Genomic DNA, 23,496 nt, shown 5'->3' on the forward strand with positions numbered 1-23,496 from the left:
CAATTATACAAAGTTGGTTACTGCACATGCATGGCGGTATAATTTGATTATGTTTTAAGTTATTTTTCCATGGAATTTGTGTGCGTGAGATTGAAGGTTTTATTCATGATTTTCATCAAAGTAAATTACATTTATGGATATTTGCACAAGTGTAGACCTTGTTATGCTGTTGCGAGGTAAATAAAAGGAATTAGGCTTGGACGAGAGGATTTCTTTGGATGTGAGATTTTCTGTGAAAATTGGTCTTTTGTCTTCTGATAGTATTTATGAGAAGTGTAATAGGAAGTGAACCTTGAAGCTGAAAGTGGATCTGAAACATCTGTTTATCATTGTTGTAAGTTTTACTTGCCATTTTTGTTTATTTGTAGTTAATGACTGTTAATGGAGTACTTGATGTTACATAGTTTTAGGGAGGAGGGCCTCTTGACTTTTTGTTCATACAGAGAAGGTCTACAATTCTGGGGTGAAAACCATTCATTCAGAGTTCATACCTTACTGTCGTGTGATTGTGCAAGAAAGCACAGAGAGTATGCTCATTATGCACATTATCTTCTTTTTACCTAGGTCTCATATGTAGACCAGAAGTGGCATTTATCTTCTTAGATCTAATATTACATTTTGGATGCATTTTTGAAGCATTAAACATAACAGTTGGTAACATTGGAGTAGTGGCATTTGTCACTGTTTGCAAGTTTTTATAAACTTTGATGATTAGTATTTCAAAAATACATCCAAAATGTAATAGTAAATCTAGCATGGAGATGTGTTGCTCTATTAGCATGGAAATTAAACTGCACATTATAAAACTAAGTGTGTTAGATGAAAAAAGTGTTGTAAACACCTGCTACTAAGCAGTAGCAAGTGGGTAAACAAGCGTAATGTATATTATTAAGTACATTGAAGGATCAAAAACTAACAATAAGTGGTTATTTTGTCTACAAATGTACTTTCCAGGTTAGTTTTTAACTTAGACAAAACCTCAGAAGCCTAACTTGTTCATAAGTATGGGAGCACCTGTATAAGTTAGATTAAAAAGTCAATATTTGCATTGATGTCTCTAATAAATAAGGTGTTCTGCAAGGAAGTGAAAATATTTTTAGTGTGTTCTAGAGACTTGGATCCAAAAATGTCCTTTAAACTTAGCTGTTTAAATGCATTGTTTCAGTGCTAGAAAGAGTTTAAGTTCAAACTAGCTACCTCCTTACTATTAAGCACTACAACATCTGCCACTTCCTCATGGAACACTGTTAATTATACTTGTTATAAGCTATAAATGATCATGACTATATTTTAATCAATTTAATGTTTTAAGCATGCATTATTGTATACAATTTTTATTGTTATTTGGAAACTAAGATGTCAGCATATCGTTCTTTAATTACTGCATTAATTTTTTTTACATATTAATATTGTAGAAAATTTGACGTAGCTGTCGATTTAGGATGCGGAAGAGGATTTATAGGGCCGCATTTGAATAAGGTTAGTAAATTTATTAAGGTTAATCAACTCTGTACGTATTAATATATGAATATTATCTTCCTCAGGATGTTATCAATTGTCTCATACAATTTGATCTATCAGACAAATATGTTGTAAGTATTATTAATGGGAAACAAAAATGGTGGTATAATTATGTTGTATAAATAAAATGTTATTTAGTTTAGTTAATTAATTAATAAATAATAATTCTTATTACAGGAACAAAGCAAAATTTGTGAAGAAGTTAAAACATTTAAATTAATTGCGGATGTAGAAATGTTATCATTTGGCAATAACACAATTGATATATTTCTAAGTAGTTTAAGGTTTGTAATGTAAATTAAAAATCTGTATTTCTATTTGATAAATTTGATTTTTTATTTTATAAATTACTGAACAATTTCATTTTGAAGATTTAGTAATAAATCTATATAAAATAGGACGTTATTAAATTATCCGTATTTATTGTGAACAAGTAAAATTAAATTTCTTGTTCCTATTTCCATTACTTAAAAGCATTACAAAGAAATGTAATACTTGTTAGATATAAAAAACTAATCTGTGGGCATTAAAGTGGCCTTTATTCCACACCCGTCACGAGTTTGGCCGGGTCTATGTGGCGAGGAATGGGATGTGATGTATGCCCATGAAAATTTGTGTTCACGGAGTGGTAGGTTGACTCTCTAACTGCCTTGACTACCACCATCTATACATATTTTGATATTGCGATAAGTTCAGCAAATCACTAATATTTAATGGTTGGAAGATAAAAACAGTAAAGATTCGGTCTTTCACTCTATGGGACCCAAGTTCAAGTATGAGTTAGATCCTTAATTATAAGTTTTGTGGTGACTGTTTATGAGCTTAGCTGAACCCGGACAAGAATGAAAGTAAGCTCGCTTAGTATCCAGGGGCGAGAATTAAACATAAAGTCGACCCCTCTATAACACTGTTGATTATTCTGTTTTATATGAATTCCATGTTGTACAAGTCACAGATTTTACAAATACGTGAGCCGTTCACAGCCGTCACACGTATTTGTAAAATCTAAGTGACTCGTACAACATGGAATTCATATAAAACGGAATAATCAACAGTGTTATAGGGGGTCGACTGTATTTAATCGAATTTTAGCAAATTACATCAATGAATTTTCATTACTTTTACCTTTTTTTTTAAATATAAGAGACAATGAAAATCATCACTTATTAAAAATTTTATATTGTTAATATTTACAGTTTACATTGGGTGAACGATTTGCCTGGAACATTTCATCAGGTGAATGAAATTTAATATTATGCATTAAATCGATAATAATAAATTACTATATATTTATTGTACTTTAAATACATTAAAAAAATGTGATTACTTTAAATTTTAGATTAATTTTGCTTTAAAAAACGATGGTGTTTTCGTTGCGTCTATGTTTGGAGGCGACACGTTATTTGAACTCAGATGTTCCTTGCAACAAGCAGAAACTGAAATCGAAGGTGTAAGATCTATCAGTTATATATATTGTTATTGTTAATATTAACACAATTATTTATATTTTATAAATTTCAGGGATTTGCACCTCATATTTCACCATTTACAGATGTAAGAGATTTAGGAAATCTTTTAAATAGAGCAGGATTTACCATGTTGACCATAGTATGTATTGTAATATTTTAAGTTTTTTAACATTAAGTGAGCATAAAAGTTTGAATTTTATTGTTTAAAATGTGTTTCATATTTAGATAAACTTGTTATATCAATATTTATGAATTTTACATTAAAAAATGATAATCTTTCTAACTTTTCAAATATAATTTATTAATTTAATAAGCTTAATCTTGGCACTTTTAATCAAACTCTATAATTAACTTTTTTTTTTATATTTGTTAACAATTGCAAAATATTTTATATTTTTGTATCTTTTCTTGTAACTGATTTTGAAACTTTGTGTTAGAATTTATCATTTCTGCCATAATAATATGTAATTTTTAATCAAATTATAACATAAAATACAAAAAAGCTGTGTTAATCTGGTCATTATAATAACACACAAAATGATTTTGAAAATAAATCGCAAAACAATCAAGTAATAAGGTTATATTTACAAATATAAAAAAACTCGTTTTGATCCGAATATAGTTGTCCTCGCTGAAAACGGGACTTTGAATTATCTGATTTCAAACTAAACGGGTAATTTTTTTATAACAAATACCTGTGTGGATATTTACACTTAAACAGACTGTCCGTGCTACGTATGGTGCCAAAAATTTTGTTAAAGAGTTTTTAAATTTTCAATTTCTTGGCTCCTAATTGGGCTAGAATCAATCTGTTTTTTATTTTTTATCACAAACATATCATAGTTTATGATTGTTATACTTTTAATAAAACACAGATTAAAAAAAAACTTATTAAAAACACAATATTATATTATTTTTTAAATATTTACTGCATTAACTAGTTAAATCTGTCATTTCTCTTTCAAAAGAATCAAATTTTAAGTTTCTACTGTAATTGAAACTCTATAGAGCTCTGAGTTTTCCAAGAGATCTGGACAAAGTCCAATTTTATTGGGGTAAATTGCAGAACACTGCACATGGGAGACAGATGACATCATTTTACAGACAGTTGTGCTTAGGTGGAAAACTTCAATACGAGTGGTTCAAAGAGTACAGTTCAATGCATTTCCTATATAAAGTCTATGGAGAGTAATCTGAGATGGGGGAGTTGAGAATCCTAAATGTTAATCAGAAACAATCTACTGCAGATATGGGCATGAAAATTAAACAGTTGGTAGTAAACATGTAAACAAAGCAAGAGATATTAAAATTTTAAATCTAACATAACAGAAGACGAAACTCTCATTTTTCAGGCTGAAGGGTATTTGCTAACCGCCAGGAAAGTTGATCTTCCTGAAACAAAAATAAACAGTCCTCTACTGGAGATAAGAAGTGTTTTATAGTAATTTCATAACAGTATTTGCTGTGTAGTCTTTGTATCAAAAATGCCAAAGAGAAAGTACTTTGAATTAATGTTGGCAAAGAAGTTAGAAATTTTGGCGCAGTAGACAAGAAGGAAAACTCTAAGACAGAAATAGCAAAGGAATATAACATTCCTTTATCTACCCTCTTTATATATCTGAAGAGCAGAAATGCTCTTGAATCCACAGAAGGACATGGCATTCGTGGAAGAAAGCGTGTTTGAAGATGTCAGGATGCCAATTTGATGCAGCAGTTTATGAATGGTTTTTCGATGTAAGAGCAGGAAACGCCTCGTTTGTTATTGGTCAGTATGCAAAACCTTGGTGTTTCAAGGGGATTTCTCATATTCCATGTGAATATGCTTCCAGTAAAAATGCTTGGATGACTGACAAGTTATTTCACGAATGGTTGCTTCGACTGAACCGAAGAATGAATGATGGCACAAAAGAGGAAAATTATTCTTCTCATGGATAGATGTACAGTACTACCCATAATCTGTAATCAAAGACAATTATCCTGGAGTCTATAAGGATACTATTTTTACCACCAAATTCAAGTATTGTGCTGCAGCCGTTGGATCAAGGAATAATAATCTCATTCAGATCCGCTTATTGGTAGCATTTAGTATGCTACTTCTTAACCCTTTAAACACAAAATTCGCCAAAGAGAAAGCAATTTGCTTGGTTTTCCTGTACAAATTCCATCTCCAGATGCATAGAAAGAAGAAATTTTCATATCTAAAAGAATTAAATGAGAATAAAAACAGAAAATTATACTGTTTTAAAACAGAAATCTTTCCTTTCGTTTTTCATCATTTTCAGATGATACTTATTATTAGAAGCTTTGCTATTCAAACAGCTACATGTCACCACATCATCAAAATTCACACAATCACCTTTACTAAATCATTGCCAAGAAACACACAGAGGCTCAAATAGAAAAACAAATCTCTGAAAATGTTTAGAAAGGAAAAATAGGATTTCTCCTTCTAAAAAAATGTAAAATTTTTGTTCTTATTCTCATTTAAATACTCTTTTTAGAAATAGAGAAAGCTTTTTCTACTATTTTCGGTTTTCTTTATCTGAATATTCACTCGTAGAAATAACAAGAGTTATTCAACCAATCTGATTTTTTACTCCGATATTCATTTATTTTATTGCTATCTGTTATTGAAAAAATAAATAGTGACCATTTCTTAAACTGTACATAAATTACATGTACAGTTTAGAGAATCAGGAGGTGATTGTACACGATGGAGAAGGGATCGAGGGAGTCTATGTAGACATATTTAACGTTATTAGTGCCACAGAAATTTATTCTTATAAGCCTACTTATCGGTCGTGTGAATAAACTGTCAGAAAATATTTACAGATCTTTCTAAGCCATTTCTTCGATGTCAAGGGACGGACGTCTAAACTATTGTACCGTGTTTCCCCGAAAATAAGACAGTGTCTTATATTAATTTTTGCTTTGAAAAATGTGCTAGGTCTTATTTTCAGGGAATGTCTTATTTTTTCCAGGAAGAATAATTCACATTTATNTCTAAGTAACTTGAAAAATTATATTTTGTAAATAAAATTAAATAATTTGAGTCTTGAACTCCAGAAATTTTCTACAGATGGTCTATTCTGGATATGCCAAGCCCAATCCTTTGTCACCTGGCCTGGTTGAATCCATGATGGACAAGGATAAAAGGCCTTTTTAATGCCCTTAAGGCAGTAAAAAAAGAAAAAAAAAAAGAAACTGTTATAAGATTATTTTGTATGATTATCTATTTATGCCATCAAATAAATTATCAGAAGCTGTAAAATGTAATATAAGACAGCAGTGATGTGTACTAAAAGATATGCATAATAAAAAAAAATACTTTAGCAATATTTCATAATGAATGACCGGTTAAAATATTTTGCTTAAACTGACAACAGTGAAACACATGGAGAAAAGTCAATACTAACTTAGTATTAAAATAATAAAGACAGGATTTCAAATTTATAATATTTTTAACTATACAATTAATTATTATTCATAACTTAACATTTGAGAATTATACTATTTAGGAATGGCAGAAAACAATTGTCTTTGGGCAAGAAAAGTTCATCTACACAGAGCTACAATCGAAAGAGCAAAACAGATATATAACGGTATGGTAATTTTATTGAAATGTTTAATCTAAACGATTGTCGACCAATTTGTTTTCAAATTAAAATTAAATTTATACATTAAATTACTTCTGTTTTAGAAATGTACGGAAACGAGGACGGAACAATACCCGCCACGTTTCAGATTCTTTACATGATCGGTTGGAAACCACACGAATCACAGGTAAAATAAAGATAATATATATATATATATATATGTAGTCAATTTATAAATGTATCATTTTGTCACAATTCTAGGCTAAGCCGGCGAGAAGAGGTTCGGGAACGTTTTCTTTCAAGGATTTGCATAAATTGGAAACCGTTGTCAAAAAATCGGGCGATATTGACTTCCCTTCCAAAGAATCTTAACGTAGATAAAATTGTAAAAAATGTTTATGTAGGTAAGATTTTAAAACAGTTTATAATACATTGTTATATGGAAATCGCAGTGTTATAATTTTGAATACATTCTGTTGTCATATATAATCAGAAATGATTTTATTCATTCCCTATTCTTAATTCTGTAAATGGATAAAATCAATTGCAATGCATAAAAAATGATATTCAAGTAATTATTCACATTTGTATTATTATTATTATTATATAGTCTCTCAAAAAACTTGGCACTCGATAACCCGGCAGTCCGGATAACTGGCAATGCAAAAAAATCCTTAGTTAAATTAATTTTCATTATAGACAGCTTTATGCCTCATAAAATATTTTTCTAAGGTCTGTCTTATCAGGTAAATTATTGTACACAGTGTATTCATTAATTTTCATTTTCATGTAGTAAAGGCTCTACGTCTTCATAAAGGACGTACTTTTCCTTTGTTTAAGGGTATTTGGGCAGTTTATTCTCTGTTGTATTCTCAAGTAAACAATACATACAAGTACAGTACAGTATTTTCTGAGGAAACACTCATACTTATTTTTTTAACCACCATTCCCGATAACCTGGCATTTTCACAAACTCTGCCACCCTTCGGTCCACATTAGGCCGAGTTTTCGAGACTTTATTACTAGTAGTATAAGTCAATAATTACAGTAATCTTGACACAATTATAGTCCTGTATTATAGATACTACTGGAAACATATATCTTTAATAAATAAATCATATGCTGGAATACACAATTATTTATTAAGATGCTTTAGCAGTTAATTAGAAAATAACGTGTACAAATAGTAATACATACTTAATGTATTAATAATCACTTACAAATCAAACATACATTAAAATTTATTTAAAGTATTAAAATTAATATCGAACATTCAACAATTCGTCGGACGACGGCATTTTCATTACTACGCTGGTAGCCTCTATCATCGTCTGTTGTGAAGAATCTCTTAAACGAGAAATCGTTACCTATTAAATAAATCATTAATTAATTTAAAATATCATTAAACAGAACTTAACGACACACACAAAATAAATTCACATACTTTTGGTTGTTTGGAGAATGACGAAAAATAACCAATGCACATGCTTCTCGTAGAATGAGCCCAAACTAATTCGCCTAAATTAATATTTGTACATTAAAATTGACAGTAAATTTTTAAACTTTATTATAATCAACATCACTTACAATGTGCATTCGAAGGAATATATTTTAAAACAATAACTCCGGCTAATTTCTGTATCGAATTCGGGAGAAACGGTGAATCTGCAATAGAAATTAACAGTTTATATTCATAACAATTGCATGAAAAAATGTCTAATTTTAATTTCAAGAGTTTGTTTATTACTAAAATAAGTTTTAAATGTTTTCTCATTTACTATAAGAATTCTGCCCTACAAGAGTATAGAAAATTTCTTATGATTTTAACTTAAGAAAAGTAAGTTGCAAAATAGATTTTGTTTTTTAATTTATATAAAAATATTTTGAATTTTTATAGTTACTCATAAATTTCTCATTGAATACTTCTTGAACTGCAGTAACAGTATTGTCATTGTTAATAACATAATTTGCACATTCACGTGCAAATAAAGTTTTAATTAAATATTCACCACCTCCTGAAAAATATAACACAATAAAACTGTTACTAAAAGTTAATGTATTAACTGTATTTTTTTCTTCTTAGGAAAGAAAGAAAAAAAAAAAAAAAATACCTGAAGTTGCAACTGCAACGGCAGGTTGTTCTAGTGAAGTGGAATTTTGTGCCCAGCATCCACATCCATACATAGCAGCCTAACAAAAGAATATATAAACACAATTTTTAAAGAATTATTTATATCTATTTTATAGAAAATGTCTAATACTTTTCCTACAAAAGCAGTCTAAATTAAATAACAATAAGAAATCCTCCATATTGTTGTGGGTTCATGCCTCACCAGTGGACTAGCCAGATTTCCCTATTTTAATGTCTTAACATTTAAATAGGGACTATTTTTTCACAGAAATTCCTGCTACAACTCATCTCTCCTTGTAGTAACACAACACGAGTGAACATTCAGGTGTTGTTCTACTGTGTCTCAGCAGAACAGATTAGAAAGCAGAATTACAGTAGAATCTTATTTTAATGGATTGCAGAATAATGTGTAATTTTACCTCCTTTCAACAGATATTTAATTAGGAATATCAGATATTTTCTAGCCCCATCTATTGTAAACTTTTTTTTTCAACATTTAGTTAATATTTGGATGTATCTGGGATATGTACAATTGAGGAGGAGCCACCTAGTGAGCATTCTGATGCCAGTCCAAGTGTAGTGCGAAATTTTTCTGAGTCACAAAGACCTTCCCAATGAATTTTGGCATAAACAAACTGGCTGTACTGTACATGACATGGCTAAAATCAAATGGTGGTTGTATTCAATAGGCAGAAAAGCAGCATCGAAACAGACCAAGACTGATGAGTTTTTTTAACAAGTCATGAAGTCAAATAAAGTGCTAACAAGCATATGTAATTTCTCTCTTTTTGTGCTTTTAGTGTATACAATCTGTCAGCTTTGCATACACATGTATGGCTTAATATACAAGGGATGATCAAAAACAGATTACAAAGCCTGCAGTGAAAAGTGTACATTTCATTTCATACAACCAATACAGCCAACTGATAGTACATACATTAGATTATTTTTCGACATAGTCTCCATATCGGTTTAGGCACTTGTCACTTCATGTGATGAGTTTGAAAATTTCCTCTGGTAAAAATCCTGTCCTTGTGTGTTCAGCCAAGTTGTTGCGAAGTGTTTCACTTCCTCGTCTGAAGCAAATTGTCATCCTGCTAGTCCAGGACTTCTCACCGAGGGCAGCATCTTCCTTTGTGACAATGCACGACCTCATACAGCCCAGAAGACCAGCATGCTGTTGAAGCAGTTTTGCTGGGACATCATTGACCACCCTCCCTACAGCCCAGACCTTGCTCCAAGTGACTTTCACCTGTTTCTTCACTTGAAGAACCTAGCAGGATGACGATTCGCTTCAGATGAGGAAGTGAAACACTTCAGGACAGGATTTTTACCAGGAGGGAATTTTCAAATTCATCCCATGAAGTGACAAGTGTCTAAACCAATATGGAGACTATGTCGAAAAATAACCTAATGTATGTACTATCAGTTGGCTGTATTGGTTGTATGAAATAAAATGTACACTTTTCACTGCAGGCTTTGTAACCTTAGTTTTTGATCAACCCTTGTACATTCTTGTAACATGTATTTCTATAGAATAAAGAATAGAGATATCACGAGACTGAATAATTTCAAGTACAGATACTTCTTATATGTAGGGGGTTAAATAACTGATATTTTCTTGGGTATGCAGAAAATCCATCGTTCACAATATAACAAATTCTTGGAACAACAGATGAATTCCATGGCTTGAGCAATCTGTTAAAATAAAATTCTATTGTATTTATTAGTCACAAAATTTGGAAGAAATTGAACTGTAAATTTCAATATTACAACAGAACCTAGGTTTAGCAGACAAATATCAAAATCAGAAACCATGTCCACTTAAGACTGTAACACCTTATCTATTTCTGTCTAGAGCCTGGATAGTTTCCTAATGGTGCATTAAATAAACAAGGTTTTGGTTAGTGCCAGGCATGGACTTTACATGGGCAATAAGTAATGAAAATTGAAATATATATATATATTTACAAGAAACTTTTCCCAAAACTTGCAGACTTATAATTATCTCCACAAAACCAACAAAAAAACACATGAAATTGAAATTTATTGAAAATTCACAAGGAAATCTTACAAATTAACTTCGCCTAACTGTCGTCAATGAAACTTGAAAGCCTTGCTTTTACCTCACTCAATGCTTAACTCCACCTTCTCCTTATAGTGCAGTTTTGGTGATATTACATGATTACACCCACTTAAGTATGTAAATAGGGTTCAGTCGTGTCATCATCCTTACATTTAATCTTTTATAATTTTTTGTTGTTCTTTTTGGTGATGATTTGGGGCAGGAGATCATTCTGCTAAAATTGGTAAATTGCACAATTTGTGAACTACATTGGTTATATTTTCTTTTAGGACAACAAAGAAACAGTGTAGTAAAGATAGCGCTTCTAATAAAACAAAAAAGGTCAACAGATGACAGAAAGATGCCAAATACAGTCATATATGAGAGTGTTATAAACATTGGGCTACTTTTACATGAGATTTTGTAATTTTCCTTCAAGATAATTTCACAACCTTTGTGATTTATTCTATATATATATTCACTCAGTCTGGTGTTCAGGATTTCTTTATGAAATTTATGGAAAACTTAGTTAAGTGCCATTTCATATTACATTTATTTAACTAATCACTAATTAAAAATTAGTGATTAGTTAATTTAAAGAAATTCAGAAGAAAGAATTTGGCCTCAAATGGTGCTACAAACAGCATTACTAATGATGCCATTTATGCTTCTCAAACAGAATGTTTGTCAATTTCCCAACACAATTAATTTGATTCATTCTGCTTCCTTCAAAATTCAAGTTTCTTAATTCTTCCCTTCCAGTATACAAGGAATTACGCTTGACCAATCTACCAATGTTTGATGTGAAGAGTGATACAGTACTATCTAAAAATGGGACTGTGAGAACTTTAATGAATTTATGGACATACATAATACAGAAATTCTAAAAAATGATGGCACTGGAAATAAGCATAGTACTTTTAAATGATGTTCATGGGAAGTATGTATCTGTTGCATACCGCTCACTTAATAGGGGTTTGGAGAATAAGAATAGGAAATTTTGTCCATTGTCTGCAAAAGCAGTAACTGTATGGTTTCTCAAGATAAAAAATACATAGAGAGTTCTATTCCTATACCAGGACGAGACATTTTGTTTAGTACAGGTGGATACAGATGTCTACTAAACCCAGGTTTTGGTGTATATTATATTGAATAAATCTTTAGTTTATTCTTTTTATTTGAGATTTATAATCAGTTTATTACTAGTGGTGGCTCAAGGTATCTAATACAAAGTTGCCATTACAGGAGGATGCAAATGAAATTGTTGAATAAAATTTGATTTCATGTAATGTTGGCACTGATTTTGATTAATTTTATCGAAACTGGTGCCAATCAAAACAATTCTATTAGAGTTGTATGTTGCACATTCTCCTGAGAAAAACAGTAGCTATTATGGTGAAACTATCACTAAATATGACCTGAAAATTATTGACTTACTAAACACACAATATGACATGACAGTTATAAAATGAAGTTAGGAAGAATAAGGATTGAAGAAAAATACAAAAATACTGCTTTGTTACTATTAATTTTTCGATTATGCAACTGAAAAGCAAAAAGGTTGATTAACAATGCAGATGGTTGTAATATCATTAACAAAAAGTGAGAACAGTTTATACTACTTGTAATGAAATGTTCATCGTTATGTTCTCATCAGTACAGATAGCATATACATTAGTAAATTAATTGGTTAATTGTATAAAAATCTTATAAAATAATACAATAATTGATTTATTACAATTAAAAATATAGTATACGAATAGTACAAACTTGGCCAATTCTTCCGGAGTGTTTTAATGCTATTCCGCCACTTGAAACGGCACTGGCGATATTCCCTTTGCCGTCGATGCAAATTGCACCGACCGTGTCGAGTTTTTCTTCTCCAACATTATTCCCTTCGTTCTGAAAATTTAATTATATGTAACAGTTAATATAATTATTATAAGAAATATTATAAATAAGGCAAATTAATATTAACTTACCATTTTATCAGATTTAAATTTATATTTTTTATACTCTTCGTATTCTTCTAGTTTTCGTTTGTATTTTTTGAAAGCATTGTGTGCACTCTCTGAAATATATCATTTATTTAAGGAAATAAAATATTGAAACTGATTGTTTTATTTAAAAAATAATAAAGTTTTGAGCTAAAGAATTTTAAATAATTCTGAAATTTAGCATTTAATCTTTGACTACATAATTTGGACTTTTATGTAAGTATGAGGGCCTGCCTGACTGCATTGACAGCCCAATCCCAGCATTTTACTCTGTTTCACAATACTCTCTATAGGCATGTTATTTAATCATTATGTAAAAATATTATTATAATTGTAAATACGTGGTATGATCCAAAAGTTCAAACTGCAGTAATCTATGACGACAAAAGCATGTATTTGAAGTTACAGCGTATGAAATGGATTCTACCAACCACCCCTATGTGTTCAGATTGGTTTCACCCATGTCATGTGATCAAACCGTGAGTGCTGCTGTTTTCTTCTGGAGATAGTTACTTTTGTTCTGCGATGTAATAAAAATGGAGTTTCAAGAACAGTGCTGCAACATTAAATTTTGTCAGCGTTTAGGTAAAACACCTACGGAGACTTTAAAATTGCGAAGAAAGGTGTACGGTGATTCTCCATGGCGAAATTGAAGGTATACGAATGGCATCGGCATTTTAAAGAGGGCCAAGAATCCATCGCAGACGATGAATGCTCTGGCCGACCTTCGAGTTCACGGAACGAGAAAAATGTTGAGTTGGTCACTCAATGTGTTTGAAAAGATCGTCGCCAAACCCTTGAAAAAGTTCTGTGGCTACTCACTTATCAAAGACTAGTTGCCAGTGTATTTTAATGGAAGATCCTAACATGCACCGAGTGTCTCAGCACATTGTCCTTTGAACAAAAGTAAGAACGAATGAGAATATTGGGTGATTTAATCAACAAAGCCAATAAAGATCCAGTTTTTTTGAACCACATCATAACGAGTGATGAAACATAGTGTTGCTTATTTGATATTCAATCAAAATGCGCTTCTTCAACATGAAAATCACCCTCCTCACCGTGATCGAAGAAATTCCGGCAGAATTGGAGTGATTGGAGGTATTTTTTGATTCTGAAGGAATTGTTCATTCAGAATTTATTCTCAAAGGCAGAACAGTAAACAAGGAGCATTATTTAGACATTTTACATCGTTTGAGGAAATCCATTTGTCGTAAACGGCCGCAGATCTGGCAAAGTGGAGACTGGTACCTCTGCATGACAATGCACCTGCACATTGGTCCGAAATGGTCACACAGTTTCTCGCCAAAACTGAAATTAATGTGCTTCAACACCCCGCCTATTCACCAGACTTAGCCCCGTGTGATTTTTATTTGTTTCCATCAATGAAAAAGCATTTGCAGGGATGCCAATTGGTGTCATTAGATGAGGTGAGAGCAGCATCGCAGGAGGCCTCATGGGGAGGTTTCAAAAAATAGCTTCCAGCAGTGCTTTCAGAAGTTATACAAGCGCTGGCAAAAGTGTATTGTTGCCCAAGGTGATTATATTGCTGATGCATAACCACCTTCAAAGTAAACTTTTTAAGGTAAGGAATTTTACGCCAAGTCCCCGAACTTTTGGATTGTACTACGCATATTAAATGAATCAAAAATACTTGCATTGCATTTAATTTGAAGCAGAAAACCAGACAATTTAAGGAAAAATACTTAATTTGTATGCATAAGATATAATTAACTTTGGTCAATGTTATTGTAAAAACAAAAATATGTTTAGAATAAAATTTTAGAGGTGTAAAACATATTCAATAAATAAAATCAGAATCATCAGATGTATTTTAATACAAAATGATTAAAAACTAAATTTCTAATAATTTAAAGCATCTAATAATGGGAGAATTGACACAAATATTTAAAGAAATCTGACCTGATTGTAACACTTCCGGTTGGACGTACGTAAAACCATGTTTAACGGCCCACTGTTTTGCTCCTTCCGCTACTAAGAAACTAAAAATTTCACATTGAAATTTATTTTAAATTGTTTCTATCAATAATTTGAAATAAAATTGTTTTATTAATAAATTAGTCTAAACTTTTATACTTAAATAAATAATATTTAAATCATTATATAAAAAATAAAATTATATCTTACCAACCATCTTACCAAGGAGGAATCCTTCCTAGAGATAACAGCCCTTTATTCTGTTCTATTAATAATTTCTGAGCAATTTGAACAGGATTGGTAAAACCTAAAGAAAATTATTTACTATAATGAGATAAGTTTTTACTTTAAAAAATAAAATTAATATTGTATAAAATGAATTTACGAGTAAATACGGTGAAGTGTCGGAAATCCGAACATAAAAAATCCAAATTCGGCTGTTGAAAAACGGATACGGATCCTTTCAATGATAATTATTGTATTGTTTGTTTAAATACAATGATTCTGTAATTTATATTTTGAATCTTTGTATTTTATATTCTTTGCGAAACACTGGCTCAAACTTGGAACACCTATACTTGAATTACGGTGTATTTGGAGTTTATAGCACTTAAAATGTTAATTTATATTTATATTTGAAAATGATCTAGACCCAATTAGTCCCGATTTTCAACGCTTCACTGTAATTTACATTATGAATTCATTCGAATCTAATAATTACAACCTTATCCTAATTTTTCAGATTAATTTAAAACAATCGCTAGTGTTTTTAACCACAGAAGATGGGGAAGAAATCCAGATAGCAAAATTGTAACACAAGCTCAATTAGATATTAAAATTATGTAAAATAGAAATGACCAAGAATGTGGACGACATGATAGAATGCTTTGATTTTACGTGTCATTCATCGCATTCGTCTAATGTACAAATCAGAAATTACAAGAATTGTAGCAGAAGAGATAGTTGTATATAATAAAAATTGCAATCCCATTTTGTATCATACGAATTGTGGCTAAGAAAATCGTAAATAATTGCCTTTAAAGACTTTCAAACCCAGAATCCACATAGTGATATGATTTTTTTTAAAGTTGATTTAAAGTAGCATTCACATTTGTAGACTGTCTCAGAATGTTTTGCCCTCTGTAATCCCAAGAGATCTAATATTTCGAAAAGTATATTATTTAAACTAGGCATGACAATAATTTATATATGGAATTTCATATATTTTATTGTTCTTGCACCTCCCTGTAGCATATAAATGCTACAGGGAGGTGCAATAACAATAAAACATAATCATCATTTGAAAGAAAAAGTGTAGAAATTAGTCAAGTTGTATTTGTTTAGCAACACTTAATTGATGCAAGCATGGTATATAAATGATTTACTCGTTTCAAAGTTGGCAGTTTTTCTCTGGAAGATGTGGAGCACTACGGAAGACCATCTGTTATTAATAACGATCAGATAAAGACACTAGTCGACGATAACCCGTGTTACAATACTTGAGAGATTGCTGAAATCCTAAAAATATCAAATAGCACCATCTGTGAACATTTAAAATGTCTTGATTCTGTCAGTTGCTACAATGTTTGGGTATCACATGACTTAACAGAAAAGCATTTGATGGATCATCTTGATATGCAACTTGCTCTTAAAATGTAATGAAAATGAGCTGTTTTTGGAGTGGATAATTACAGGGGATTAAAAGTGGATTCTACATGAAAAAGATCTTAGTGGAGGCTCATCTCACTTTCTCTATCTACTCCAAAAGCTGGATTACTTCCAAAGAAAGTTATGCTGTGTATTTGGTGGAAGTGAAACAGGATTGCTTAATTTGTGAACTTCTAGCAAACAATTAAACACTTAATTCAGATAAATACTGCTCCCGGTTAGATGAATTAAATGAAGAAATTAAACAAAAATGCTTGCAATTTATCAACATTTGACAAGAAAGGTGTCATTTTTTCAACCTAGACTGCATTTGTCAACGAGCTGGCAAAAGTTATTTGAACTTGGATGAAAGGTTTCACCCCACTCACCCTATTCACTGGACTTAGCACCCTCTAATTACCATTTGTTTCAGCCTTTGCAAAACGTTTTTAATAGGAAAAAATTAAGTACACTAAGAACAGTAAAAAAAAAAAAAGGATCAGGAAGCTATCTGATAGATGGTGAAAAGTCATTGAAACATGCAGTGTATATATTATTTAATAAAAAACTAATTCTGTGTAAACATATTGCTTTGAATTTTTGTCAAATTTTGCTACGAACTTTCCGAACAACGCAATATTAATTAATGTTTGAAATTACAACAACAACCATAATAACAACCATTATAAGAGAGATGAAATGACGGAAAGCATTGAAGTGCAGATACAAGAAAGAATTCTTTAACACCAAGTTCATTAACCTGTCATTCAAAAGTGACAAATGATAAGCACAGATGCACACCAATCAATATCTTACCGAAAAGCTATCTAACCGATAATGAGTATGAGCCAATAGCAAATTTATATTCACTATCTACTATAGTACATATACTGTATTGTACATTTAAATTTAAAAGCTAAAATGTATTACAATTTAATATGACAAATAGCAAATGTTGATATATTTTCCTTGGTTACTTTAAGAGTAGAAATGAATAATTTTAGAAACATTTGCAAAAAAGTATTGATATAAAGCAGGGTTTGAATGTAAAAGTTCTTTTTAATTAGATAAGTAGAAACATAGAAAGGAACTAATTACATTTTAAAAAAAATCCAGCAACAAGTTGCTTAACTTTTCCGGCAACATTTAAAGTTTTAGTGGTACCATCTGTTATGATATTTTATTGTTAAAAACTTTTTATATATTTAATTATTATAAAATAACAAAAAGCTTAATTTTGAGGGTAGGGATGGGTTTTATAAAAAATTGTAAATGCCAATACAGAAAATCCTGGTTAGTTCAAAATTCAAGGGACAAAATAATTGTGACTTTGAATTATCCAAGATTTACATATTTCTGCACAATATGCCAAATGCCATGTAACAGATGTAATTTATTAAGCAAAGGTGATGTATACAGAATGCTATTTTTATTAATTAATAATTACCTGCGGTTTATTTGCATTATTATTAATAAACATCATGTGTTCAGTGAGAACCTCGCAAGTTGTCAGATAGGTTTTATAAAAAGTAAAGCAGAATTCCTTGAAATGTGGCCCAAATTATTTTTAAAGAGGCCCAAGAAGAAGTAAGTAATCCAAATTAAGTAGCCTACAGCCCTATAAATATCTCAATATGCTACTTGTAGCCCAATCTTGCAAATCCAAAATCCAGCTGTATTCTTCTTTATAAGATAAGAGGAAAAACAATAGTCCAAGGGTAAGATGACACCCAAAAATGTGTTACTGTAAAAGCAACGATGTATTGACCAGATTAGAGTTGTTTTTGGTCTATTGTTCCCATATGAGGTACTTTATCTAAATGAACAAGATAATGTACGCACATCATCACTTGGACAGAATTTCCACTTCAAATTTCAAGTATCTGTAACTAATCAAATTCTTTAACGTGTAAATCTCTATATCCTCAGCTGGGCAAAAGTGCAGTTATGAATGGAACGGATTTTGAACTATCCGAGTTTGAATTAACAAAGATTTCCTGTAATGAATAAAATCGTCATTTAAATCTGACCCTACTTGAGATACGACACACAACCTCCCTTCGTCTCCCCACCCTGTCAACATTTAACCACCAAAATTTAATAGCATCAATCCCCTAATATACAAATCTCCCTGCAAAATCTCAGAAATTTTCAACAAAAAGGACAGGAGTTATTACGCTTAAAACAGGGTGAACAAAATCATGCCCACACACACTACCATCCAAACACACAGAAAAGAATCACAAAATTACATGTAAAAACAAATTTCAGTTATAACTAGTATAAAATTAAATATAAAGCTATATTAAGACCAACCGGAAATTGCGCCGACGGCTCCGTAATTTAACGTAATTCCATCCATTACGCTTGCATCGCATTCGACATTTCCACATTCTGTCAAATTCGATCCAATTCCCGCATTGGTTAAAGGCGAATCCTACAAGAATAAGAAAAAATTTCGAGATCTGCATTAAAAAAAATAAATAAATAAAAGTTTTTTCGTTTATATTTTACAATATTTGATATTAATATTCAAAATTTAATATATCGTTTATTAATTTATTACTAATGTTTAATCTTTTTATAAAATTTACTTCATAATACCTCTAAAAGAGATACAGCATGAGTAACTACATCCACAGCAGTATGCTCAGCATTTAACATTCTCATTGCCTATAAATAAATAATTCATTTGTAAAAATTAAAAAGTTCAAAAATCAATAATAAGTGAATCCTTAAATATGAAAATATTAGTTTTAAAAATCCATGCTGATTAATTCCTTTAAAAATGACAAAGTAAATGATGGCCAAATGGCATCCTGGATACATTGAACTCGTTCTTCGCCCCCATTGTCTTGAACGTGGAAAAACCACGATGAATATGAAAAAAGTCCCTCTTAGTGTCCACAAGGTGAAAAGAATTAAAAATAAATAAAGTAAAAATATTAGAAAATAAAACAGTTACCTCGTATTTACGTTTACAAATTCAAATAACTAAAGAATTAGTTAATATTTTTTAAAGTTGGACAGAAAGATTACATTCCGACTTAATTTCATGAAAACTATGGAGCAGAATATTCCTTACTGATAAATTTATATCCTGTTGTAAAGGAATTGCAATTATCCTTTGTGACGACGATGCACGTTTTAAGACGTTTAAAAAGTTAAACGATTAACCAGCTCGTAAGACAAATTAAAAATATACAAATATGAATATTAATTGAAAATAAATTAATTAATTAAATTCAAAATATATAACAATTCAGCTTCAAAAGTTTCGTAAAATTGATATCTTATTCATATTTCCCGATAACGAACGCAAAACTAACTATGAGGCCGATAGGTAATGCACGAAACTGCCGGACGATATTAAACAGGAACGTGAAAGTTCTCCAGACGACGTTGGAGTTTTAGAAAGAAATGAGATGGTAATTCTTCTCCACTTGTATGGAAATAGCTATGTTTTTATTTACAATCAAGATTCAAGAGTTAGAAGTTAATCAATATATATACTTAAAGTAAAATGAATTATCATATTTGGAGATTCCCAGTTGAGCTGAGAATAAAATCGTAAACGAAATGAATATACATTAAATGGTACTCTTCGGTTAACGGGACACCAGTCGATCGATGAAACCCGATCCACGTTTACATCTTTATATACAATTTAATCTAAATTAAAACAAATATTAAGTTAATTATAATCAAAATATATTTTACTTACAGACTTGCAAGTCATTTTACACAGTAATTCATAATTTTTATTTTTGTCTTCTGAGTGATAGCCAGCACCTGAACAAATTAAAAATTTTAAATTAAACACTTAAGTTTGATTTTTATAAAACTGGTTTATTATTTATAAGCTTTATTTTGAGAAATTAATTCAGTTACCGAATGTAGATATCTACAAGAAACGTTTTTGACCGTTAAAGGATAATATCAAGTTCTATTAGTTTTTCAATAACTACTAGAGGAAAATGGCTTATTTGTTTCTCAGAACTGAAGAGCAGCATTTTCTTGGCACAGTGCACGTTGTATTTGATGACGAAAACTGACAAAAGTTAGGCTGAAAACAGTTCATTTTAAATACACTCTTTGAAAGTGGTGTATTGCTAAAATTAAGTAGTGGAACGGATACTTTCTAACCTACAAGTATACAATTCATTAAACGGAAAGGCAGTTGTTATGGTTTTGTTTTTCATCATTTATTTATGTATTAAACTTAAAATACATACAGGGTTCCTACTCAAATCTTTGTTTTAAATTCTATGACTTTTTCCGACCCTCGCGTCCCTTACGGTACAGCGCATTGACAAAATAAAACAGCATACGACTTACTAAGAAAATATGCTGTTGCTTCTTCAACCTTTTAATTAGTTATTTTTTCTAATTAACAGTTACACAATTTTTATAATTGCTGAATAATTAAAATTAAAAATAAAATGTTTTTTTAAATTAAAATAATTTNAAACTTGTCACCATATACAGGGTTCCTACTCAAATTTTTGTTTTAAATTCCATGATTTTCCCTGACCTCACGTCCCTTACAATACAGCACATTGATGAAACAAAATAGCATATGATTTACTATGCAAATATGCTATTGCTTCTTTGACTTTTGTAATTATTTATTTTTTCTAATTAACAGTTACATAATTTTTATAATTGCTGAATAATTAAAATTATAATGTTTTATTAAATTGAAATAGTTTATCCTGTTATTAATCCACAACCATAAATCTATGTGGCTTTGAAAAAAATAAAAAGCCATTATTTATTATTGTCATTAAGAAATGACAATTGATATTACTTTATTTTATATTTGGGACTTAATATTGGTTTTTAAAATTAATCTGCACTGAATTATAAAATGCAACAAGGAGGAGAGCAATGTAAAATGCCAGTGGATCAAACTATCAGTAAAAAAAAGTACATGTACGTAATAATTATATAAACATTAAACAAAATAAAAAAATATGCAAAACTTAATACAATTTTTGAAAAACTGGAAGAACTACATGTCTTTAAGTACAAAATACCTCAATGAGGGGCATTAACCTAGTGTTTCTCGAACTTCACCTTCCGGTAGACCCGTTTAATAAATTTTAATGCGCCATTTGCCTAATTTGCATAGTTTTCTGTCAATATATTTGCCTAGACCCATGGGGATCTGTGGTCCACAGATGCTGTTGAGAAATCTGCTATCCAAATTATCTCAATCACCCAGACGTGAAAATTTCTACTATTTGGCACTACACACCGTGCAAAAATTTTCAGTGTTATCGGATAATGCTTTCAATGTTGTCATACAAAGAAAGCAGTTAAGTATCTCGGAATGGATAGATTTATGGGAGAAGGCAATGCCTGCCTCCTAGGAAGACTTTCTTCAGGAAACTGACTCTATTTAGGTGTTAGATTTATGAAGAAAACCTGAAAAACTTTATGTGGCCAGCCCATTGGTGAAATGCAAACCTGCGACCAACTACCAGTGTTTTATCCACTAAGACATTGACGAGGCTAAGCACATAAGAAAGCCAGTATTAATTACCATGGCCCAGACCGAACTTATTAATCAACATGTGCTTAAATTAAAGCACTCTTTTAATCTAAAATATTTGTTAAACTTATTAGTTTAGTGTTGCATAGCAAATTGTATGGTAGGCCTACTTACATATATGTATGATTTAATTTGAATTTTCCAAACTATGTAATAATAATAATAATAANAGGCAAATTAATATTAACTTACCATTTTATCAGATTTAAATTTATATTTTTTATACTCTTCGTATTCTTCTAGTTTTCGTTTGTATTTTTTGAAAGCATTGTGTGCACTCTCTGAAATATATCATTTATTTAAGGAAATAAAATATTGAAACTGATTGTTTTATTTAAAAAATAATAAAGTTTTGAGCTAAAGAATTTTAAATAATTCTGAAATTTAGCATTTAATCTTTGACTACATAATTTGGACTTTTATGTAAGTATGAGGGCCTGCCTGACTGCATTGACAGCCCAATCCCAGCATTTTACTCTGTTTCACAATACTCTCTATAGGCATGTTATTTAATCATTATGTAAAAATATTATTATAATTGTAAATACGTGGTATGATCCAAAAGTTCAAACTGCAGTAATCTATGACAACAAAAGCATGTATTTGAAGTTACAGCGTATGAAATGGATTCTACCAACCACCCCTATGTGTTCAGATTGGTTTCACCCATGTCATGTGATCAAACCGTGAGTGCTGCTGTTTTCTTCTGGAGATAGTTACTTTTGTTCTGCGATGTAATAAAAATGGAGTTTCAAGAACAGTGCTGCAACATTAAATTTTGTCAGCGTTTAGGTAAAACACCTACGGAGACTTTAAAATTGCGAAGAAAGGTGTACGGTGATTCTCCATGGCGAAATTGAAAGTATACGAATGGCATCGGCATTTTAAAGAGGGCCAAGAATCCATCGCAGACGATGAATGCTCTGGCCGACCTTCGACTTCACGGAATGAGAAAAATGTTGAGTTGGTCACTCAATGTGTTTGAAAAGATCGTCGCCAAACCCTTGAAAAAGTGCTGTGGCTACTCACTTATCAAAGACTAGTTGCCAGTGTATTTTAATGGAAGATCCTAACATGCACCGAGTGTCTCAGCACATTGTCCTTTGGCTTTTGACTTCTGAACAAAAGTAAGAACGAATGAGAATATTGGGTGATTTAATCAACAAAGCCAATAAAGATCCAGTTTTTTTGAACCACATCATAACGAGTGATGAAACATAGTGTTGCTTATTTGATATTCAATCAAAATGCGCTTCTTCAACATGAAAATCACCCTCCTCACCGTGATCGAAGAAATTCCGGCAGGATTGGAGTGATTGGAGGTATTTTTTGATTCTGAAGGAATTGTTCATTCAGAATTTATTCTCAAAGGCAGAACAGTAAACAAGGAGCATTATTTAGACATTTTACATCATTTGAGGAAATCCATTTGTCGTAAACGGCCGCAGATCTGGCAAAGTGGAGACTGGTACCTCTGCATGACAATGCACCTGCACATTGGTCCCAAATGGTCACACAGTTTCTCGCCAAAACTGAAATTAATGTGCTTCAACACCCCGCCTATTCACCAGACTT

General features: G+C 31.0%; 2 protein-coding genes across 2 annotated transcripts in view; one reads left to right on the top strand and one right to left on the bottom strand.

Annotated features, from left to right (window-relative positions):
* The window catches only part of LOC111629047 (arginine-hydroxylase NDUFAF5, mitochondrial-like), a 28,974-nt gene extending 12,132 nt beyond the window's left edge, over window positions 1–16,842 (top strand). The window contains 10 exon segments of the mRNA XM_023372913.1: window positions 1,416–1,479; window positions 1,545–1,592; window positions 1,699–1,805; window positions 2,718–2,757; window positions 2,861–2,971; window positions 3,043–3,130; window positions 6,446–6,592; window positions 6,691–6,773; window positions 6,848–6,990; window positions 15,460–16,842. Coding sequence (XP_023228681.1) covers window positions 1,416–1,479; window positions 1,545–1,592; window positions 1,699–1,805; window positions 2,718–2,757; window positions 2,861–2,971; window positions 3,043–3,130; window positions 6,446–6,592; window positions 6,691–6,773; window positions 6,848–6,958 — 799 coding nt within the window. The 3' untranslated portion in view covers window positions 6,959–6,990; window positions 15,460–16,842.
* Window positions 7,522–20,153, bottom strand: LOC111629046 (threonine aspartase 1-like). The gene is made up of 12 exons (XM_023372912.1): window positions 20,089–20,153; window positions 18,969–19,037; window positions 18,681–18,801; window positions 14,940–15,024; window positions 14,703–14,782; window positions 12,765–12,853; window positions 12,553–12,684; window positions 8,698–8,776; window positions 8,488–8,601; window positions 8,174–8,251; window positions 8,031–8,104; window positions 7,522–7,953 (listed from the first exon to the last, which is right to left on the bottom strand). The coding sequence occupies exons 1-12, from the start codon at window positions 20,101–20,103 to the stop codon at window positions 7,846–7,848; spliced, it is 1,044 nt and encodes a 347-aa protein (XP_023228680.1). The 5' UTR covers window positions 20,104–20,153; the 3' UTR covers window positions 7,522–7,845.
* Between the last annotated feature and the right edge of the window lie 3,343 nt (window positions 20,154–23,496).

This window comes from Centruroides sculpturatus, unplaced genomic scaffold, assembly GCF_000671375.1.
Source record: "Centruroides sculpturatus isolate CEXI.00-Female unplaced genomic scaffold, Cexi_2.0 scaffold523, whole genome shotgun sequence".
Lineage (NCBI taxonomy): Eukaryota > Metazoa > Arthropoda > Arachnida > Scorpiones > Buthidae > Centruroides > Centruroides sculpturatus.